The sequence below is a fragment of the Xenopus tropicalis genome, chromosome 4 (genome assembly GCF_000004195.4).
Source record: "Xenopus tropicalis strain Nigerian chromosome 4, UCB_Xtro_10.0, whole genome shotgun sequence".
Classification (NCBI taxonomy): domain Eukaryota; kingdom Metazoa; phylum Chordata; class Amphibia; order Anura; family Pipidae; genus Xenopus; species Xenopus tropicalis.
This window is the reverse complement of record NC_030680.2, coordinates 138,066,671-138,087,898: the sequence shown is the minus strand read 5'-3', so window position 1 is coordinate 138,087,898 and position 21,228 is coordinate 138,066,671. Positions and strand designations below refer to the sequence as shown.

At 42.8% G+C, this 21,228-nt stretch overlaps 1 protein-coding gene across 3 annotated transcripts in view; it reads right to left on the bottom strand.

The window, feature by feature from the left end:
• Positions 1-4,014: 4,014 nt before the first annotated feature.
• Positions 4,015-21,228, bottom strand: part of prrt3 (proline rich transmembrane protein 3) — a 56,032-nt gene continuing 38,818 nt past the window's right edge. For all 3 annotated transcript variants that reach the window (XM_004914104.4, XM_004914103.4, XM_031901189.1), the window contains exon 4: positions 4,015-6,880. In XM_004914104.4, coding sequence (XP_004914161.1) covers positions 4,833-6,880 — 2,048 coding nt within the window. In that variant the 3' untranslated portion in view covers positions 4,015-4,832. The remainder of the gene's footprint in view (positions 6,881-21,228) is intronic.

The window sequence follows — 21,228 nt, the reverse complement described above, 5'->3', positions numbered from 1 at the left end:
GTGGATAGATAGGTCAGTGTGGGTCAGTATGTGAGTGGATAGATAGGTCAGTATGGGTCTGTATGTGAGTGTATAGATAGGTCAGTATGGGTCTGTATATGAGTGGATAGATAGGTCAGTATGGGTCTGTATGTGAGTGTATAGATAGGTCAGTATGGGTCTGTATGTGAGTGTATAGATAGGTCAGTGTGGGTCTGTATGTGAGTGGATAGATAGGTCAGTGTGGGTCTGTATGTGAGTGGATAGATAGGTCAGTGTGGGTCTGTATGTGAGTGGATAGATAGGTCAGTATGGGTCTGTATGTGAGTGTATAGATAGGTCAGTGTGGGTCTGTATGTGAGTGGATAGATAGGTCAGTGTGGGTCTATATGTGAGTAGATAGATAGGTCAGTATGTGTCTGTATGTGAGTGGATAGATAGGTCAGTATGGGTCTGTATGTGAGTGGATAGATAGGTCAGTATGGGTCTGTATGTGAGTGGATAGATAGGTCAGTATGGGTCTGTATGTGAGTGTATAGATAGGTCAGTATGGGTCTGTATGTGAGTGGATAGATAGGTCAGTATGGGTCTGTATGTGAGTGGATAGATAGGTCAGTGTGGGTTTGTATGTGAGTGGATAGATAGGTCAGTATGGGTCTGTATGTGAGTGGATAGATAGGTCAGTATGGGTCTGTATGTGAGTGGATAGATAGGTCAGTGTGGGTCTGTATGTGAGTGGATAGGTCAGTATGGGTCTGTATGTGAGTGGATAGGTCAGTGTGGGTCTGTATGTGAGTGGATAGATAGGTCAGTGTGGGTTTGTGTGTGCTGGGTTTACTTGGAAGGGTTGAACTTGATGGACTTTTCAACCCTATGTAACATGGATGCACATACACGGTATATTAGGGTGCAGGGTGGTATAGTGGTCTCTGTTTTTTGGCTCAGATAGCTGATTTCATTTTATTAAATTGTATTTGGGTTGCAGAGATAAGTACAGAACTTTAGTGGCAAAAGGATTGCAAACCCAAATGTAGAATGTTGCACAATGAAATCAAATGTTATTCTACATTATACATTAAGCAAACATTTCCAGTCATTGTTTAGAAATATAATCGCTATCGAAAGCAGTATCAGTCTGTCCTTTCCTATTCCCGGCGCTGCTGGTTCTGCTGGTATTGTTGCAGTAGTCAGCTCTTCTCCAGCCGAGACTCCATTTCCCACAATGCACACTTTTAAGTTTCTTCTCTGGTAATCACAGAAAAAGCATGGTATTGTGGGTACTGGAGTCTTGGCTGGAGGAGAGCTATGTACTCCATTATTGGCCATGCTGCTACTAGCAAGACTATGACAAAATGATACTTGTATCTGGGCCTATAGAGCAGCCAGTACATTTACTAAGGGTCAGAATCAAAATAAGAACTTGGCACTTTCACATTATCTAAAACATTTTCTCAGCTTCATTTATTTAATATTTATGTTTAGATGTATTGTTATACCTGCATCATACCTTATTTTTCTGTGCTGATATAAATCTGCGCCCCCTGGCTGTTGTCTTTGGTAACTGCCAATATATATAATGTATATTCTGTATCTTATATGTTAAGGTCAGAGCAGGCCTGTCGTTTTCTATCAGAAAGCCGTATATTTTTTTGATTTGTCAACCCTGTAGGGTGAAGGCATATTTCTTTGCTAAGTGCAGCTTGAAGACATACGCTAGCATCTGGGGAATTCTTATCAACATTCCACAAGCAAAACAGCACAAATGAAAACATTTTTTGGCAGAAATATTATACATTTTTTGTGAATGTTCTCCTGTTGTGGCAGCCTGTGCCCCATTAATGGTTTGCAGGCAGGTTACTATATATTGCTCTTGAGAAAGTGTTCCATCTATGGAAGCCTCTCAGCACTTTCTTCCTTTTAAATTGAACCCTGCCATACAGATTGTAATCTGGGAAAAATTTGGCACCCTAAGTTGCAGGAATGAAAGCGAAATAAAGTCACCTTATGGTCGTATTGCTTTAACATGGAGCTATTTACTGGGCACTCAGAGCTGCTTTGCTTTGCTTTACCAGTTGTTATTCTGGGGATAGAGGGGCACATCTCATAGAATTTAGAAAGCTTGCACTAGGTCTAGTAACCCACAGCAACCAATCAGAGGTTTCCTTTCAAACAGGTGACCAATAAATGCTACCTTGCTGGTTGTTTGCTGTAGGGCAGTTAGTGTTGCCACCTCTGCCGGCTAAGAAAGCTGGGCAGGGGGCAGGGAGCAGGTGGAGCCATGACATCGCAGAACGGCGAGAAGGCGGGGCCGTAATGTCACAGGGGTGGGGCTTTGACATGGCAATCACCGATTAGCCCATCACCGCGTCAGTGTTACTGAGTCCTTCCCGGTTTTTCTAATTAGGGAAACCGGGCAGGAGGTTTTTGACCCTGTGCAGCCCTTCTGAAAACCGGGCTGTCCGGATCAAAACCGGACAGGTGGCAATTCAAAAGTCAGTGCTGTCCAACTGGTGGCCCCCCTCTTTAAATGGTATCACTACTGAGATTACTGGTCTCCTGCATTGTTCACACTTTAGATTCAGGCTGTAATTCCCATGTATTGTTTAAACATGTAATCCCCTGTACTGTTCACACCTTTTTAATCCCTGCATTCACCCCTGTAGTGTTCACACCTCAGTGTAAGCATCCACATTGTTCACCTGTTTACACCTCAGACTGTAGGAGCAGTGCCAGCATTGTGTTACTGTATATACTGCCTGCCCTATGCTGCCTGTGTGTATGGCACACACATACAGCATAGGGCAGGCAGAGTATGGCACACACAGGCAGGGTAGGGCAGGCAGAGTATGGCACACACAGGCAGGGTAGGGCAGGCAGAATATAGCACACACAGGCAGGGTAGGGCAGGCAGAGTATGGCACACACAGGCAGCATAGGGCAGGCAAAGTATGGCGCACACATACAGCATAGGGCAAGCAGAGTATGGCACACACATACAACATAGGGCAGGCAGAGTATGACACACACACAGGCATCATAGGGCAGGCAGATTGAGGCACACACAGGCAGGGTAGGACAGACAGATTGAGGCACACACAGGCAGTACTCTGCTTGCCCTATGCTGCCTGTGGGAGGTGATCCTGGCAGGGGTTTCTTCTGGGAGTTTGTTAGCATTTGAAAATAGTCATTATATAGTCCCTAAGGTGTGTAATTATATGCTGGATGTTGCTGTGCTATCCACAGTGGAGGAAGAGACATATGGATTTTAGGGTATGTCTCAATATGACATAATATAATTCTTTCACATATGAATGATGGGTGATATTCCTACAGTGAGCAACAACCATTTGGGATTTTGCTGCGCTACCACCATTAGTGTGAGTATGGTCTTAAAAGCTCTTGTGATAACTTGGGTGTGGTTTGAAGTGGGTGCGATTTAAAAAAGGGTCAAACTGGCTTCCATTATCGGCCCCCCACCATATAGGCCAGAAAAATTCTGGCCCTTGGTACCACAGAAGTTGGACAGCACTGCTGTAGGTTATTGGCCCAGGTTGTAACTTTTATTGGATTAACCACTAGGGTTGCCAACTTTTTTGTTATAAATCCTGACCTTTAGGTGGGGGCAGCAACGTCCCTTGAGGGTGTGGAAATGGACGGGCTAGGTAGGTGAATAGGGTGGGGAATGGGGATAATGGGCAGAACACATGCTGGCCTCTATAAAAGGGGGGTGAAAAGGGGGAAAAAGAGTCAGGGAAGGTAGGGATTATAGGTAGGGTTGCAACCATTACAAATTAGCCGGCATTTGTATTTTTGGTAAATTGATAATACCAGCACCAGCCCTAGCTGGAGGTTTGCCATCAGGCCAGTCAAATACTGTGGGGGTGCCAACCCTGTTACCCACAGAAGGTGCCATATCTACTTTCCAGTGCGTAGCTCCAGAAGTGCTTATTGCCTTGTCAAATTCCACGCACTCACACTTTCTTATATTTAGAAAACAACCTCGAATATATATAAATGAATATCATGATGCATCACCACTCTTTAAACAATATATACACATATACAAACATACAAACACACCGACTGCATCTTGTTTTCCATATACCTATGTTGCCTGTGTGCTTTAGCGCATTTAGCGAATTATCGCTGTTTTATAGCTTTTTTTTTTCCTTGCCTGATTGTCAAGGAGCACAGTTCAATGATAAACATGTTTCTTTTTGGCTTCGGAGTCTGCATTGCAGTACGACGCATTAGGCCTCGAGTGGTTGCCAAGGAAACAACCGGCACACATCCAACGTATCTGCTCTTCTTTACTTGCGAAACACGTACCTTATTAATAAAAGTACCACATTGTCATAAAGTAAATCCTATAGGCTCTGATACATTAGCCGTATAGGAGATTAAGTCTGCAATGTCTGGGAAAGCAGACGTCTATAACTGATCTGCCTGTAAGTGCATTTGTTTTAGAGGCAATGTTCCACAGTGCTGCCCGAGAAATGTGTCTAGCCATGGAGTTTATCCTTTTATAGGAAGGCATCAGCTGTAATGCACTACATCTGGCTATAGGAGTCCGTCTGTAAAAATATACATATAAAATCAAAGAGTCTGGTAAAAAAAAAAAAGACATGTTGTCTCCTACTAACGCAGATAAGGTGTGCTTGTTACTCAATACATCTTTACGTTCATCGAGATGAAGGACGGGCTAAACCTGTACCTGTAGTTATTATAAAACTGGTTTACTTATAAACCTACAAAAAACAGCCTACACTTAAACTCAGTGGGAGAAACCTCAACTTCAAATTGGCCAGATGTCATTACTCTACACTGTTTCCCGTGGCTACAGTTTGGACTTTTCATAGTTCAATGGTGTCACTAGCAAGACTATTCGAGTCAGTTGTCTGGCTTCTCTCAATGAACCTCTTTCCAAATGTCTTCTCAGGTTCGCTGCCCTTTGACCGGATGCTGGGCTGGGATCCTTGCTTTAGGAGCTGGGTGCTTGGGGCTTCCTCCAGTGGAAGACTCTCCACCGAGGACAGCCCATGGCGCCATGGGTTCCAGCTAATTTTGATTGACCCTTTCGAGACGCTATCCATGGAACTGCCTGAGACAACATTTTCTGTTGTTATGTCACGTGGAAGGTCTTTACTTTGCTGTAGATCCTCACTTGGCGAATCAACTTCAGTCATCGAGCTACTTCTGGCCAGGGTGTACATATAGTCAGGGTTGCTGCATCTTCTCATTTTCAAATCTGATGAGATCAGAGGGTCAACTGTCTGGTTCATAGCAGAGCTTTCCTTTAAGGAAGAACACGATTCTTGCCTGGTTAGGTAACTTGGATACTGAAGACTTGAATCTAAAAATATGCTGTCCCTGACCAGATGCTCCCTGAATAACGCCTCATCTATGCTTCTGCTCAGATTTATGGGTGAAGGAGGGCGAAATTCCAGATCAGTCAGCGATAGCATAGATTCCTTTTCAAAGCAAATACTAGTATATGATCGTCCAATAATCATGTTTTGGGATTTGGGGCCAAAGATAACATCTGGTCTAGGCTTGAAAAGAGGAGAAGCAGGGCTGCTATTGTTGCACAGTACGGAGCCAGACTTGATTTCATTGTTTTCCTTTAGCATTTTAAGAGGGACATTCTCCGGCTCATTGCGGATAAGGCTCTTAGAGATATTGTTATTAACTACCCTTTCTTGAATGCTATTTGTCCAGTCATAGCAGTTGTTTGGATACTCTGCAACCTCTGCTTTTTTGTAGGTACAGAAATAGCTAATTATTTTGGACCAGCAGGTGTGGTCGCTACTACTGCACTGCTGGCAGAAGCTGTGCGAAGCCACAAACAGCAATGAAAAACACAAGCCCAGTTCAAAGATCCGGAACCAGAACTGCAGAAACCACCAGGACCAAGTGAATTCATTCTTTTTTCCGAGTAACCCATATAGCCATAGTACAGCGTATACCTGCAAACCACAGCACAGCAACCCAAAAAAGCTACTAACTAGCAGGACTCTAGATGATGTAAAGAGACACCTCATATTCCTTTCTTGGGTTTGCACAGACACAATGTCCTCACAGGTTGGTGATACTCTCTGGTTCTCATTTGCTATATCTTTGCTACTTCCCCTCAGCCTATAATAGGCCACAAAGTTTCCCACCATCAGGAATATGCCCCAGGAGATTGAAAGTATCTGCAAGACAATGTTTACAGAAGGGTTCAGCAAGTGGGTGAGAAGGTCTGCACTCAGAAGAACAATGAAATGAATAACTCCAATGAAACCAAGCAAAGGGAGAGTTTGCAGCTTTGGAGGGAGCAACTGAAGAGAAGCAATCTTCATAACCAACAGGACTAAGATGGCAAATGTAGAGAGCATAAGAGGGAACGTGATGTTATAAAGAACCAAGGCAAGTCCATGAGAAATCTTTGACTTTGTTGCATAAGGATCTAAAAGAAAGAACACGCTTCTAAGGATGCCAATCACAAACAAGAGTGCATTCGAAGTTATGATATACGGAAGGTAGGGCACACAAACAATTGGAGACCCGATAAGGTTGACCAAGGCAATGACAGCTAATAAAGCAAAGAGGGTTCCACTTCCATAAACGTGCATATCCCAGGCAAAACTCAGAGTGCGTTGCAAGTCATCCCAGTTTAGAAGAGTCTTGTTGGATCCAAGATATTCACACGCGCCTCCTGCCTTGGTGCATAGTGGTGTTTCCGCTGTAGGTTTTTTAGATGGAGAACTCGTTGGAACCCCCATCATGCGTGGTCTTTGAACAGCCCGTTGAGTAGTAACAATTATTTCCCCACGGCGCCCTGTTCTTCTTGAAACATTCATTACAATATGTGGTGTAGTGGTTTCTCCTTTTTGGGGTTGAAGGGTCTGTGGCACCAAATCTGATAAATAAAAATGAAAGATGTGAGTTAATGGCAACAGAGGAAAAAGCCTCCTTCATATATATTCAAAACCCACTCATACTTATTTTCACCTAGACATTCATACCAATACATGGTTGCTACAGTTAGTGAAACTCTAGCAACCAAATAGCATCACAAAAATAAAGACCAATGGCAAATTGTATTAGAATACCAATGTCTATTTAACACTAAAGGTTAATTTCAAATTGAGCGCACAGTTTTCACTCCAGAGAAAGTAGAATGGTGCCATTCTGTGATTTTTTATTTATAGAATTTCCTCTTCACTATGACAGTATGCCTCATACATGTACAGCAAATAGCTCTCAAAGATGAATTTCAAGGCCTAATCTTTATATAAAGGGGCATTATGAAAGCACAATGAAATGATTGTAATAATGAGCGTTAAAAGATAAAGGGATGTAAGAGGGAAAATTACTTCTTCGCAAAACATACAACCCCAAACAAAATACATAAATATAATTTATTATCGCTTCAAGGATATAATCAGACCAGTAAAGTTTTCTGCTGATTAGTTGCTATGGGTTAGTAGGATTGTACCTAACTTTGGGCCAATTGAATCATTACCTTGTCTATATGTGTTTGCAGGCCTGGACCCGGGCAATAGTAATACAGTTGTAGTTATATTGATGATGTATTTCATAAAGGTCTATGTGTGTTTTAGCAGAGGCAATTCTCAGTATTGTCTATCAGTAGCCGTGAAAAAGTAGCTGCTGCTACTAGTAGCTCTGTGTGTCTTCACCCTTAGGGCTCTGGCACACGGAGAGATTAGTCGCCCGCGACAAATCTCCCTGTTCGTGGGCGACTAATCTCCCCGAGTTGCCATCAGTTGCCATCCCACTGGCGACAAAAAAAAGGAAGACAGGGAAAGCAAGCAACTGGTAGCAGACTCATGCAGTTATAGTGGAATTGGTAAAATATATTTGTGCCACCTGTCAGGTCAATGAACCTGTTAGATATGGTTTCAAAAAACAAAGCTGATGGATCAAGTTGCCAAGAGTTTATGCAGGAAGGTCTTTCAGTTCCTCAAAAGCCATGCCAGATGGGCTATAAACATTTCCATATCTATTTATTTACATGATGGAAAAAAGCAGGAAGCAACTTCAGACAGGGATGTTATGAGACTTTGTACTTTCTGTATAACAATGGGCATATTAAGACCACAATGAGCAGACACATTTATTTGTCCAACCAGTGGCCCAATAGCAGTTGTTAAAGTACAACGCCACATGGTGGGGGTGGAATTGTAACTAGTGTACTCTATGGACAACTGATAGTCAGCAGGTCTATAACTCCCATTATCCTCCATAGAAGGATGGAACCAAATATTATGGTATTCTGGGTAATGCAGTTCTGAAAAATGTGGATGCAGAGCTGGCAACCAACCCCATGTCATGAGGAAGATAATGATCCAGTTCTGTTAGGCCTGAATTCCTCTTCACACTAAATGATAACATGAAATAAGGTCTCAAAAAGGCCTAGAGTGGATCATTATCTCCCTCAGGACATGGGGTTGGTAGACAGCTCTGAGCATGGCAGATCTTGCCCAGTTTTGCCACCTGGGTGGTGGGACTAATTAGCCTGATCCTATCATTTAACCCCTTGGGCCATCAATAAGATCATAGTGGAGGCCTGTGCAGAGTTTTTGAGACAGAACTGAAACAATGGGTCCATGTTTAAAGATATCTGTCCTATGGATCTTCATGGATATGGCCAACTAAAATCTTTCTGTTTAAGTGCTGCAAGGTTATACCTGCTGGATTATATATATATCTCCAGTAGTGCGGAAAAACACAATCAGTATAGCTGCACAATCCAGAAAGTCAATTCTTGCTGCACGCACACCATTTCCCAGCTGCTTTGAATCACAGATTCCATGCAAAACCCATACAAAGAGCAGATAGTGCTACTCAGGGATGAGTCAGTGGCTCTCACATTATCTGATGTGTCTGCATGTCTGCATGGCCGCAGGACTCCATCTTTCTACATCAGTGAACATGAGATCAGCTCCGGAAAGGACTTGTTTTATTTGAAGGGCAGAGAAGAGCACAGATGGCCGAGGGTGCTACCAGTTAAAGTGGGACTCAATTCCGGAACTGACAGGAGAGAAAAAGAAAACCGAAGCCCCCGGAGCTACAGAGAATATTGCAGAAATGGATTTCTGATCTGTATAAGTGCAGCCAACTGTGTATGGTTTCTCGCCATGTGAAATGAAACCAGTTCTTATTATGCAGTCATGCCATTAAAGAAATATATACAGTTAGCTACAGATTCCCATCTCCCATTAGCACTGTTGCACTTGAGTCCTGGGCTTTAATAAAAGAGCTCTATTTTCATTTATGTCCACAGGGCAAGGAATATGCATTTTAACTACATTCACTCGATTAGTTAAGTAAAGTGCTTACCCTATCTTACAGTTATGCAAGACACATAATTAACTATTTTAAATCACTTCAATGCCATTTTTAATGTATGTAACTATAGGATAATGACCAATAAAGACCATATTCTCATATATCTGAAACTTTATTTAGGAGAGATTGAAAATGTTGACCCGAAAAAGGTGAGGGGCCCTAACCGAAAAGTCAAGGAACATCAAGCCTGCCCATGGAGCACAAGGCTCTTGTGGTCATTGTAATAGTCACTGAAGTTACTGAAACCCTCAGCCCTTGCACATCTGTTTGGAGTCTTCTCTTAAATTGTGAAACCAGTGATTTGCTCATTTCCAGTATTTGCCTTGACTCCCCCCTGTTCCTAAAACTGAGACATTCTGAAGGAATCTGGCAACTGTTTGCTTTCTGTTACCTTTCACTTGGGTGGGCCAAGGCAGACTAAACCTCTCCCTAAAGCACAACAACAAGAGCGACTCAACTAAAAGATCATGGAAAGGGCTGTACATCTTACAGATGCCTCCGTGCTTATAATCAAAGGGTTAAATCTGACAATATTAACCACAGAACGGCTCCATGCAAGTGTAAGCCTATAATGGCCTGAGGGAATACTCAGGAGTACATGACTATGTGATGTATAATATGAGTGGTTAGTAAATGAGCTCTCAAGTGGCTTAAGACGAGGTGCCAGCTCAGTTTGCCTCTCAATACAGACACTTGTAGAATCTTAGAAGAGCAGGTATCCAGCCAAAATGTACAGCTGCTCCACTACATCTACGTCTTTAATGGGCTTCAAACACTTAATTGTGTTTAAAAATAATGACTCAGATATCTGGCTGCTGGATGGGCATGTATAAGGGTGGGGGGTATGTAAGCACCTGTTATAATTACTTTCTCATCTGTGTGTACACTTCTTTAAAGTGAGCAGGATTAGAACAAAGTTGAAGCTGTTAGAGATCTAGAGCCGGGATCCCCAACCTCTTTTTATTTATGAGCCACACTCAGATGTAAAAAGTGTTGGGGAGCCACACGAGCATGGAAAAAGTCCCTTGGGGATGCCAAATAAGGGTTGTGATTGGCTATTTGGTAGCCCCATGGGGACTGCTGTCCTGCAGGAGGTTCTCTTGGTGCAAATCTGTGCCTTTGTGCTTCCAAAACTTGTCTCCAATACAGAAATGTAAAGATGGGCACCTACTTTGAAGGCTGATGCCAGACGTGGCGTTTTTACGCTGCGTATTTTCTAATTCTCTCAGCGGCTGAAAAACGCCCGATATCATCATCCATAGAAATAACTTGAAAAGACTCGAAGCAAACCACACAATGCGGAAATACGCTAGAAAACGCCTTAGCACGGATTTTTCAAGCGTTGGCCGAAATACGCCAGTATTTGCACAGCAAGCTATTCCTATGTATATACAAAGGCAGCTGCCAGACCTAGCGGAAATACGCAGCGTTTTTTACTACTTCGCACTATTAGCACCATGGAAACGGGATTTGCTACATCACCAGTACTAGGCTGAAAAACGCCATAGTCAGGGGCTGTGTGGCTTGTGCGGCGCAGCGTAAAAACACCAAGTGTGGCATCAGCCTAAGGATGCACCAAATCCAGGATTCAGTTTCAGCAGGATTTGGATTCAGCCGAATCCATGCTCCTGACCAAACCAGATCCGAATCCTTACAATCACACAACTTTTTGTCATACGCAAATTCTGATTAAGATTCAGTTCGGTATTCGCCCAAATCTTTCACGAAGGACTTAGGGTTCAGCCGAATCCCCAAATTATGGATTCCGTGCATCCCTACTTTGAAGCCACTGGGAGCAACATCAAAGGGGATGGTGAGCAATATTTTGCCCCGGAGCCACTGGTTGGGGATCACTGAACTAGAGCTTTCACATTCTTACAGTAGTTCTGGTTGGGCAACCTGTGGCACTACAAACCCCAAAAGCCCATGATAAGCTGTCAGGGAGGGATTCAGAATTATTATTACATTGCTGGGAGTCACATTGCAGGTTCCCCATACTGTAAACTACTGTGAGATATTAAATAGTTTGAAACATTTTAGGGCTAGTATAGATAGCCTGTGCCTGCACTGTAGGGTTAAGTCATATAAAATGTGATATATACACAAACCAGGCAATATTTAGCCTTCTGAATGTTATTCTTCTAAAGATACATAAATAGGATTCTGTGTCACACATCTGGAGTTGTGCTTTTTATCAGCGATACACTTGAGTCTCAGTCCTACCGGGCAGCCTTGGGATTGCTTGGCTGGAGATTATCCAAGAGTTTAGTTTTACCAGTTATGCAACAAATGTTATTAAAAACACCATTCAGGAATATCAGCGAAGCCAAACAATGAAGTTCTTATGAGAAAATAAAGGGAGCGGGAGGTGGAATATATGGGAAAACACATCAAGCATACTCTTAAACCATATATCCTCCAGCATGAAGGCCTCAGAGTTAATCAAAAGGCAAAGCGCCTGGTACAGTTGGAAAGCAAATCATTGATATATGAAGTTACTGTTTTCTTTCATTCGCTTCATCAAAACGTTTTCTAGACACTGACATCATGTGTGAGCAAAATGGCTCTGTTTTATTGCAGGTACCTTAATGTTTCTTACGTCTGTAGCCAAATGGGTTTCCCACAGCTTCGCTTCTAGGTTCTCACGGGGGTTGAATTTACATACACCAGATGTTTTTGAGGTACAATAGCTTTTGGCTGAAGGGAGTTGTAGTTTAATAACATCTGGAGATTGTGCACAGTAAGAAGTATAATTGAGGGACTGCTGCCATTTGGGTGTAACACCAAGATGCCCAGTAGAAATAATTGCGTTCATGGGTAGAGATAAAACATAGGTACCATAGCGTGTTGGTTGGTATCAGTAATACCTGTCAATGTCCCAGTTTTGGGTGGGTTATGGGCAGGTCTAAGTGTTAACCAGGTAGTTCAGAGGCCAGGCCAAAATGGTTAGAATGGAATGTTGGTAGGTCAGTGGATGGGAGCTTCTGAAACTATTGAGCTAGGAGCTAGGACCTATCAAGTTCAGTACTGGGTCTTTATTGTGTTGCAAATGGTATATTACTGTCCTGCAACCCTACCGGAAAGACTTCAGGACCTCTGTCCAAACTGGGCCATAGGGTCCTGTGTTATTAAATTGGTTGAAATATATTGCCAGTTTATTCCAAATTTGCTCATAAACTTCAACAGGGGAGAGGGTGATGTGTAGTTTAAAGGAGAAGGAAAGGAAAAACTAAGTAAGCTTTATCAGAAAGGTATATGTAAATACAGCCATAAGCACTCACAGACACGCTGCTCTATCAAAAGAGTCCTCTATCAAAAGAAACACAGGATTTATTTTCTTCTTTTGTGTACGGATGTTTTTCTATATCAGACTTCCTGCTCTCAGAAAATTCTTCTTCAGGTCTGCTCACTTTGCTCCTCTCTCCCCCTCACTTCTCCTCCTTTACCTCCCATCAGGGTTTGCTTCCCCCTCCCAAATCTGTTTAATCTAAGCTACCAGCAGCAAGATCTGCAGCTACTGAGACCAAGTTAAAATGGCAGCTGCTAACTTAAACAAACAGAAGGAGCTTCTAGGGCTGTTTAATCAGGTACGGTAATGCTTTATGTTGAATAAATATATTGTTCTAGGTGGCACTAATGTGGCAGATCTATTGGCAGTAAAATGCAAAAATGCCTTTCAACAATGGAATTCAAAAACTGCTGGTGAGTGTGGACACGGGTGTTTTGACAAGTAGAGGAAGGTCAAGGCAAAGCCAGCTGGTTACTAGGTAAGCCACTCCAATACTAGTTAAACCAATCTACCATGTTAACCCTTAGACCTAACTAACTCGTTTCACACAGGAGGTTTCTGTTTAAGACATCAGCCAACTATTTCCGCTTTTCTACTGCCAACTACTTTTTTGTAGTTCCATTTTAATGGAAAACTGACTTGAGGACATACTGCCGAAAGCTGTGATTAATAGAATATATTTAAGTTGGAAAAGGCTTTTGAGTAACTTAGGGTTCTGTCCTTGGGCACCACTTTCATAAATGTATTCAACATTATGTTGGCAATAGAAGTTGGACTTCATTATCTGCAGATGGCGCCTGTTAATGTAGCATTGTAAGAGCCATGTTGGATGGGGTCGGCCTGTAGAGAGATTTATGTAAGTGTGGAGACGTGGCCAACCAAATGATGAAATTCAAAAGTGATAAATGCAGTTGGTTACAACGCTATGCACAACAGCCATCTTTGATACTGGCAGAAGAGCCCAAAGAACTTTGAAAAGGCAGGTGTAAACATCTAAGGCTATTACCTACTGCAACTGTTAGAAACAACTATAACTACAGTTATATAGGCCATGATCAAAGGAATGTAAATATATCTGAAGGTTGTTATATGTACTTCCCAGGTAAGAAAGTGAATGCTTATTTTTTTGGGCAGATCATACCAAGGTGGCACTGATCAACTGGTTCATATAGAATTAAGAGCCAAGGTATTATTATAGAATTATTAAAGGGGTTGTTTATAAAAGAGCAATGTTTGATCCAGGTCTAGTAACCCATACCAACCAATTAGATGTTTTCTTACAATGCTATGCGCAACAACCATCTTTGATACTGGCAGAAGAGCCCAAAGAACTCTGAGAAGGCAGGTGTAAACATCTGAGGCTATTACCTACTGCCAACATTTTTGGTATCACGTTACATAGAATGTGTAATTATTCTCTCTCCCACAGGAGCTTACAATTAGTAATAAGCGAATCTGTCCCTTTTTGCGAAAATGCTGAAAATTTTGTGTATCACCATATTATCTGGCTGGTTTCAGGCTTTTCCAAGTATACCCCCCCCATAATTGTTATAGCACAACACAATCCTCAGTGCTGATGGGCCTGTTACATTCTGGGGATAAACAGCTGCGAGCAGCTCAGTGTGAAATATTTCATTTATTTTTGTTTTGTTTATTTTTTTCAAGCATTCGTTCCAACTTGCCCAGGGCGCGGGTAGCTGTGTACAGAGCGGGCAGTCAAAGCATGAAATGACAATCGCACTGGAGGCTTGGAATGTAGCAGCAAGTAGGCTGCACAGAAAGGGACTGTGCTGGGGGCAACGCTGGGATCGGGGGGAAACACATACTGGCCTTATTTCATCATTAATTAGAGCAGAGATGTTGGACATGTCATAGTACTGCAACTCTTAGCATTGCTTGGGCTGGGGTACAAACTGCTGCCTGCCCTTACTTTAAAGGAAGACTTTTTTTATTCGAAATGATCATAAACGTACAACATTTCTACAAGTTGCCCATGCAATTATTGGGGCATATAGTGTAAAGTACCACTGCATTATTAGTTAGCTTTGGCACCCACCACTCGAACATTACTCTTCCCTTGGCTGCTTTTCCAGTATGTTTAGGAATACTGGCAGGGTCGGACTGCGGGGTGCAGGGCCCACTGGGGCTACCGCTCCAGGGGCCCCACACCCCTCAAGGTGCCCACGCTGGCTATGTCTCCCGATCCACCACAGGGGCCCCCTCCCAGTGGGCCCTGGCAGCCCAGACCTGATGCCCTTTTGCCTCTCCCCCGGCTGCTGTTGTCCTCCCCTGACGCGTTTCACTTATGCGCACTCAGGGGAGGACAAGGGTAGCCAGGGGAGCGGCAACAGGCATTGGGTCTGGGCCGCCGGGGCCAACTGGGAGGGGGCCCCTGTGGCGGATCGGGGGACATGGCCGGCAGGGGCACCTTGAGGGGTGTGGGGCCCCTGGAGCGGTAGCGGCCCAGTCTGACCCTGAATGCTGGTGGCATAGGCATTGGAACTAGGGAGGCTCCAAAATTTTTGCCACCTAGGTTCTGATTTAGTTGCTGAGGGACCCAGTAGGTGACCCCTGGCCCCCCTACTGCTGAAACATCCCTGCTGACTGGTGGCACTCAGTTTGCTCAGCCAATGCCCATTTTGTGGACAGGTAGTAGTCACACTACTTTGTTCCAGAGCCACCATTGGCTCGGTGGACCTGACAGAGAACAGCCATATAATAATGTATTTGGCTGAGTGGTAAATGACTGTGCTACATAAACCAATTAAGGTGCATTTTAAAAGTTATCAATTATTTTTAGCCCAGATTTAAATTAGACCCCATAAATCATGTATCAGTAGCATTGTACAGCGCTGCGGAATATGTAGGCGCTTTATTAATAAATGTTAATAATAATAATGTCCCATAGTCCCAACAAAGGAGACATTTACCCCCATCCCATCTGCCCAATTGGGCAGGTACATGAGCAGTAAGACATACAATCGCCCTAGACAAAAAGATTACAAATTTGAGTCACAAGAAGGGATGCAATATATTGGCACACCCAGTGTTTAGCCTTTATTTGTCCTTTAAATAACTATAACCATGATGCTGAAAATGATGTTCTAAGACAATCTGCCTTTTAAAAAAAAAACAAAAAAAAAACAATTTTAATTTTTTTTTTTGTTTGTTCTGCAGCTGAACTACTTGGCGTAAAACTGCTATCTAGTTGCCAGGCTCAGCAAGCATTTGTTTAAATGTCAGAGTAAATAGGAGAGGAAGAGAATGGAAAGATACATATTAATAACAGTCTAGCCTTGCAATCACTACGCTTTCTGGTTGCCGGGGTCACTGACCCCAGAAAACACAGTGCACCCAATATTTTACTTTGACAGTTTAAACTTAAGGACCCCATACACGGGCCGATTGTAGCTGCTGATATCAGTCCCTTGGACCAATTCGGCAGCTCATCGGCCCGTGTAGGGGCAGAAACGAGGGGCCTACCCGACCGACTTCTGGCCTGAAATTTGCCAGATATCGATCGGGCAGGTTAAAAGATTCAGTTGGATGAGGCACCGCATCGGCTCGTTGATGTGGTCCCCGAACCGACTGCCCCACTGCCGCCAATATAATTCAATCGAATTAGCCTACACGTTCCCCCGATATCGCCCACCCTAAGATTCAATTTAAAGTTGAGCTTCCCCTTTAAATACATGTTTGTGTGCACAATTGCCTAACGGGGGTAACATGCTTGGTGCCAGTAATTAATTCAGCAGCCCTTTCTTTTGATTTGGCTGCTTTTCTTATATAATTCATAAAGCAAATGTGGTTCTGTTCCCATCTCGGAGCTCTTTGGGTCTGTTTTCCATTTAAATGTGACATAATTTTGTTCCAGGAGTGGCAATCGGTCAAGAAGTTTTCATATAAACATATGCAGCCGCTCGGCGCAATGGGTGAGTCACTGGGAAGCAGACATGGTTTATAGGAATGGGGGGGAGAGAGAGGATAGGAAGGGAATGTATGTGAGAATGAGCGGCTAAATACTGAATAAACTAACAACGCTTGATTGATTCCTTAACAGGGGATGTGAGCCCAAAAATAACATTTGGCCTAATGAAAGAGCATATGATTAAAAGCAACTTTCCAATTTGCACGTGCGTTCATTAGCAATGCTTAGTGGTTTTAAAGTTATTTGTAGATGTCTTTTTATTTCTTCGTTGTATTCCTGGCTTTACATCCCCTTCTACTATCACAGAACGGGATGTGAATACTATCACAAAGAAGTTCTGTGTTTCTGTGCTAACTCAATGAGCAGCCTTCTAAATATCCACTGTCGCACACTCAGCCACACTCAGCAACTGAGCAAGTAGTAACCCAACTGAGTAAGTAGTAACCCAACTGAGCAAGTAGTAACCCAACTGAGCAAGTAGTAACCCAACTGAGCAAGTAGTAACCCAACTGAGCAGACAGTAACCCAGTTGAGCAGACAGTAACCCAGTTGAGCAGACAGTAACCCAGTTGAGCAGACAGTAACCCAGTTGAGCAGACAGTAACCCAATTGAGCAGACAGTAACCCAACTGAGCAAGTAGTAACCCAGTTGAGCAGACAGTAACCCAGTTGAGCAGATAGTAACCCAACTGAGCAAGTAGTAACCCAGTTGAGCAGATAGTAACCCAATTGAGCAGACAGTAACCCAATTGAGGAGGTAGTTGCCCAATTGAGCAGACAGTAACCCAATTGAGCAGATAGTAACCCAATTGAACAGATAGTAACCCAATTGAGCAGATAGTAACCCAACTGAGCAGACAGTAACCCAATTGAGCAGGAAGTTACACAATTGAGCAGGCAGTAACCCAGTTGAGCAGGAAGTTACACAATTGAGCGGGCAGTAACCCAACTGAGCAAGTAGTAACCCAGTTGAGCAGACAGTAACCCAGTTGAGCAGACAGTAACCCAGTTGAGCAGACAGTAACCCAGTTGAGCAGACAGTAACCCAACTGAGCAAGTAGTAACCCAATTTAGCAGATACTAACCCAAGTGAGCAGACAGTAACCCAATTGAGCAGGTAGTTGCCCAATTGAGCAGATAGTAACCCAATTGAGCAGACAGTAACCCAATTGAGCAGGTAGTTGCCCAACTGAGCAGATAGTAACCCAATTGAGCAGATAGTAACCCAATTGAGCAGATAGTAACCCAATTGAGCAGACAGTAACCCAATTGAGGAGGTAGTTGCCCAATTGAGCAGATAGTAACCCGATTGAGCAGATAGTAACCCAATTGAGCAGGAAGTTACACAATTGAGCAGGCAGTAACCCAACTGAGCAGATAGTAACCCAATTGAGCAGGTAGTTACACAATTGAGCAGGTAGTTACACAGTTGAGCAGGTAGTAACCCAAATGAGCAAGTAGTAACTTCATTCCCTCCTAGACTGGAGATTTGCAAGCCCTTAGCTAGGTAGGGTAGAACAGATGCCTATATATCAATACGGCCCTGCTTTTTGCACAAATGATCTGAACAAAGGAAAGTTAGCCAAATATAGCTCCTCGTACACTATTTGACCCATGTATGGCCTCCTGAACACTAATATATGGTTAACTGAATTTATTATTGGTTATTTAAATGTATTATTAGCCAGATTTTCTGCCATACATGATCAATATTTGTTCAATCCAATTGGCCGGGCCTCACAATGGTCAGCTAATGCAGTTTAAATTAAAAATCCTATGACACAGTATATGGCCGGCTTTAGAAGTCCATAGACTAGGGATTTGGGGAGCTGAATGGTTAATGAATCCAGCCGTGCACTGAGTTCACATCCTGAACTTCACCATCTGGTTCATATTTAAAAGCTTTTCCTTGCAGGTTATATATGTATGATGTAAGGTTATTTGGCCAGTAGTGCTAATGACAATCAGCCTCTCCGATCCTACCCGATTACTGCCAAATGCTGCACTGACAGAAATGGCATCCTCGGGGGCACAGAACCTCGGCATTTCAGAGCCATTAAATTTCTATTATAAAAGCAGAATCCCAGAAGTCTTACTGTCTGTAGTTTCACTCTAATATCTGAAATTGGCTCCACTGAGCCACAAATTTTACTTATAGATATAAATTATATGAAATATAGATGTTGAAAGTCATGAGGCTAATGCCACACTGGGTGGCTTTCAAGTGGGACAATACCTATCTATTGCATAGAACTTGCCTTTGGCCAGTGATAGCCAACAGGGATGTCAGTAATGAGACTCAAATTAATAGCTTTGTAGACGCATAAGATGTGTATGTGTGTGTGTGAATACAAGGGTATGCCTTATTAGTGACTGATTGTCTCTATCTGACACTGGCGCATGTGCCCTATTCCATAGGAAGCCCATTGTCACATTTTTTTAGTGTTACATTAGCTAAAGTGAATTCAGCTATTACATGCCATATTACTGGGTTCTTAATGTGTTCAATCTTTAACAGTACATATTATTAGAATTTATTGGTAGATAAAGTTTGTATTTATGCCAGTGATATCCAACCCTCAGACATTCTAGACTAAAATGTTAAAATTGAAATAAAACCCAAATAGTGTTTCCATAATAATAGTGTTCATACAACAGCTCTATTTTTCTCAAAGCACTGGCAGAAGGCTGTAAGGGGCTGTCCTTCGGGGGGCCCAGAGCCAAACAGAGAGGTATTAGAGCAAAAGGTGTAATTTAGATTGCACCATGATTGTGCCTATTAAGGTCTGAGTGTGGTGTGCAGGCCAGGCGTGTCGGTAGTAGTAGCACCAGTTATTCTTCATAGGCCGTGACTCATAAAGTTCCATTTATAGTAACACAACTGTTGCACGCCATGATCACCAATTGATCTTTATAAAAGCCATTACATTACATAACTAGGAGAGACCTTGCTGTGGTTACTTTGGTTTTCATCCAAATTTGTCATGTTGTAATCCAATGCAGCATGTGTTACACCGATACAGTGATACATCTCCTCACCCAGGATAACTCATCTGGTTAGAATGGCAGAGTACAGATTCCAAACCCAGGCAGCAGGTGAAGGGCTTTCCATTACTGACATCTGCTCCATGGTCAGCCTCAATGGTGGCCCAACTATTCATTCGCAGGGATTCTACTCATAAATTAGTCATTATAGTGATATGTTAGTAAAGATTCTCATTCATCCAGGTCATGGTATATCTGTAGTATTAAGCCAAATCAACTGGACTGAATTTCAGAATTGAGAAAGCCAGGTGGACGACTGGTGAAACGTCTTCAAGAAAAACACAGCAATTCCAGTTGATTTGACGTATTGCTACAGATATATGATTATAGTGACATTACCACAGGTAATGATAAATGAGAGTTAAGTCTGGTTTAGTTAAAAGATCAGATTTTGTTGGATATTTGATAGTTTATGTTTCATTAATTCAGGTCAACAATTAAACCAAACCATTCAGAAAGATCAATGTGTCTACTATACATTGATATACCTGGATGTGAGTGCACTCCTGTATACATGACAAAAAGGTATGAAACTTGGTGGTATTGGTATTGCAACCACACCAGGACCCAGCCCACCCTTCCCTGATACTCTCTACATATAAACCCCTCAAACCTAGAAACTAAGGGAGTGTTCTGGACCAGGAAAGGTGTGCAGCGGGTCGAAAAGTGCAAGTGCAAGAAAAGTGGGTACCCTGTGGGTTGTGGGTAGGGTTTTTGGATGCAAGTATAGATGTGGGTTGCAGGTCTACTGGACGTGGGTCGGGCTGTGGGTCTTATCCATTTTGCTTATCTTATTACCTATATTATCTGTATTTTACTCATTTTTAAACATTTTTTTCTGCCCCTGCCCACTTCTGATGATGTTACTTCCGGTTTGAAGCAGCAGCAATTCCTGTTTAATGGTGGTCATCGGGCACAAACTAGAGTCCGCACAGGACTCTAGTTTGTGTATGTGGGGGGAATGTGTTGGGGGATTTTGTGTTGGGTGGCAGAGCACTTGGGCCTTTGGGTAGAGATCTGCCCCTCTGTCTCTAAGTACATGCCCCCAACCACATGATTGGTTGTTGTTGTGGGCCAGCAAGTTAGCCAGTAGGATCACACTGCATCATAAGCAGGCTCAATGTGGAATGGTTGTTCACTGGCCACGTTCTTCTTGTCTCCTGCACTTAATCTTAAATGTAACTGTATTTATATATTTATTTATACAATTGTATTGTCTGTTTCTGCATTGTTTTAAAAGATTGTGCTGTGAATATAAGTAGCATTGTATCATTAAAATAAACTTACATTCTTGAGAATAGTTTGCCTATAGCAGGGATCCCCAACCTTTTATACCCTTGAGACACATTCAATGGAAAAAGTGTTGGTGAGCAACACAGGCATAAAAATAGTGCGTGATGGTGCAAATAAGAGCTATAATTGGCTATTTAATAGCCCCCTATGTGGACCGACAGCCTACAGGAGGCTCTGTTTGGCATTATACTGGGTTTTTATGCAACCAAAACTTGCCTTCAAGCCACTAATTAAAAAATGGGCACCTGATTTAAGGCCACTGGGAGCAACATCCAAGGGGTTGGGGAGCAACATGTTGCCCCCGAGTCACTGGTTGGGATCACTGGCCTATAGACTAGAG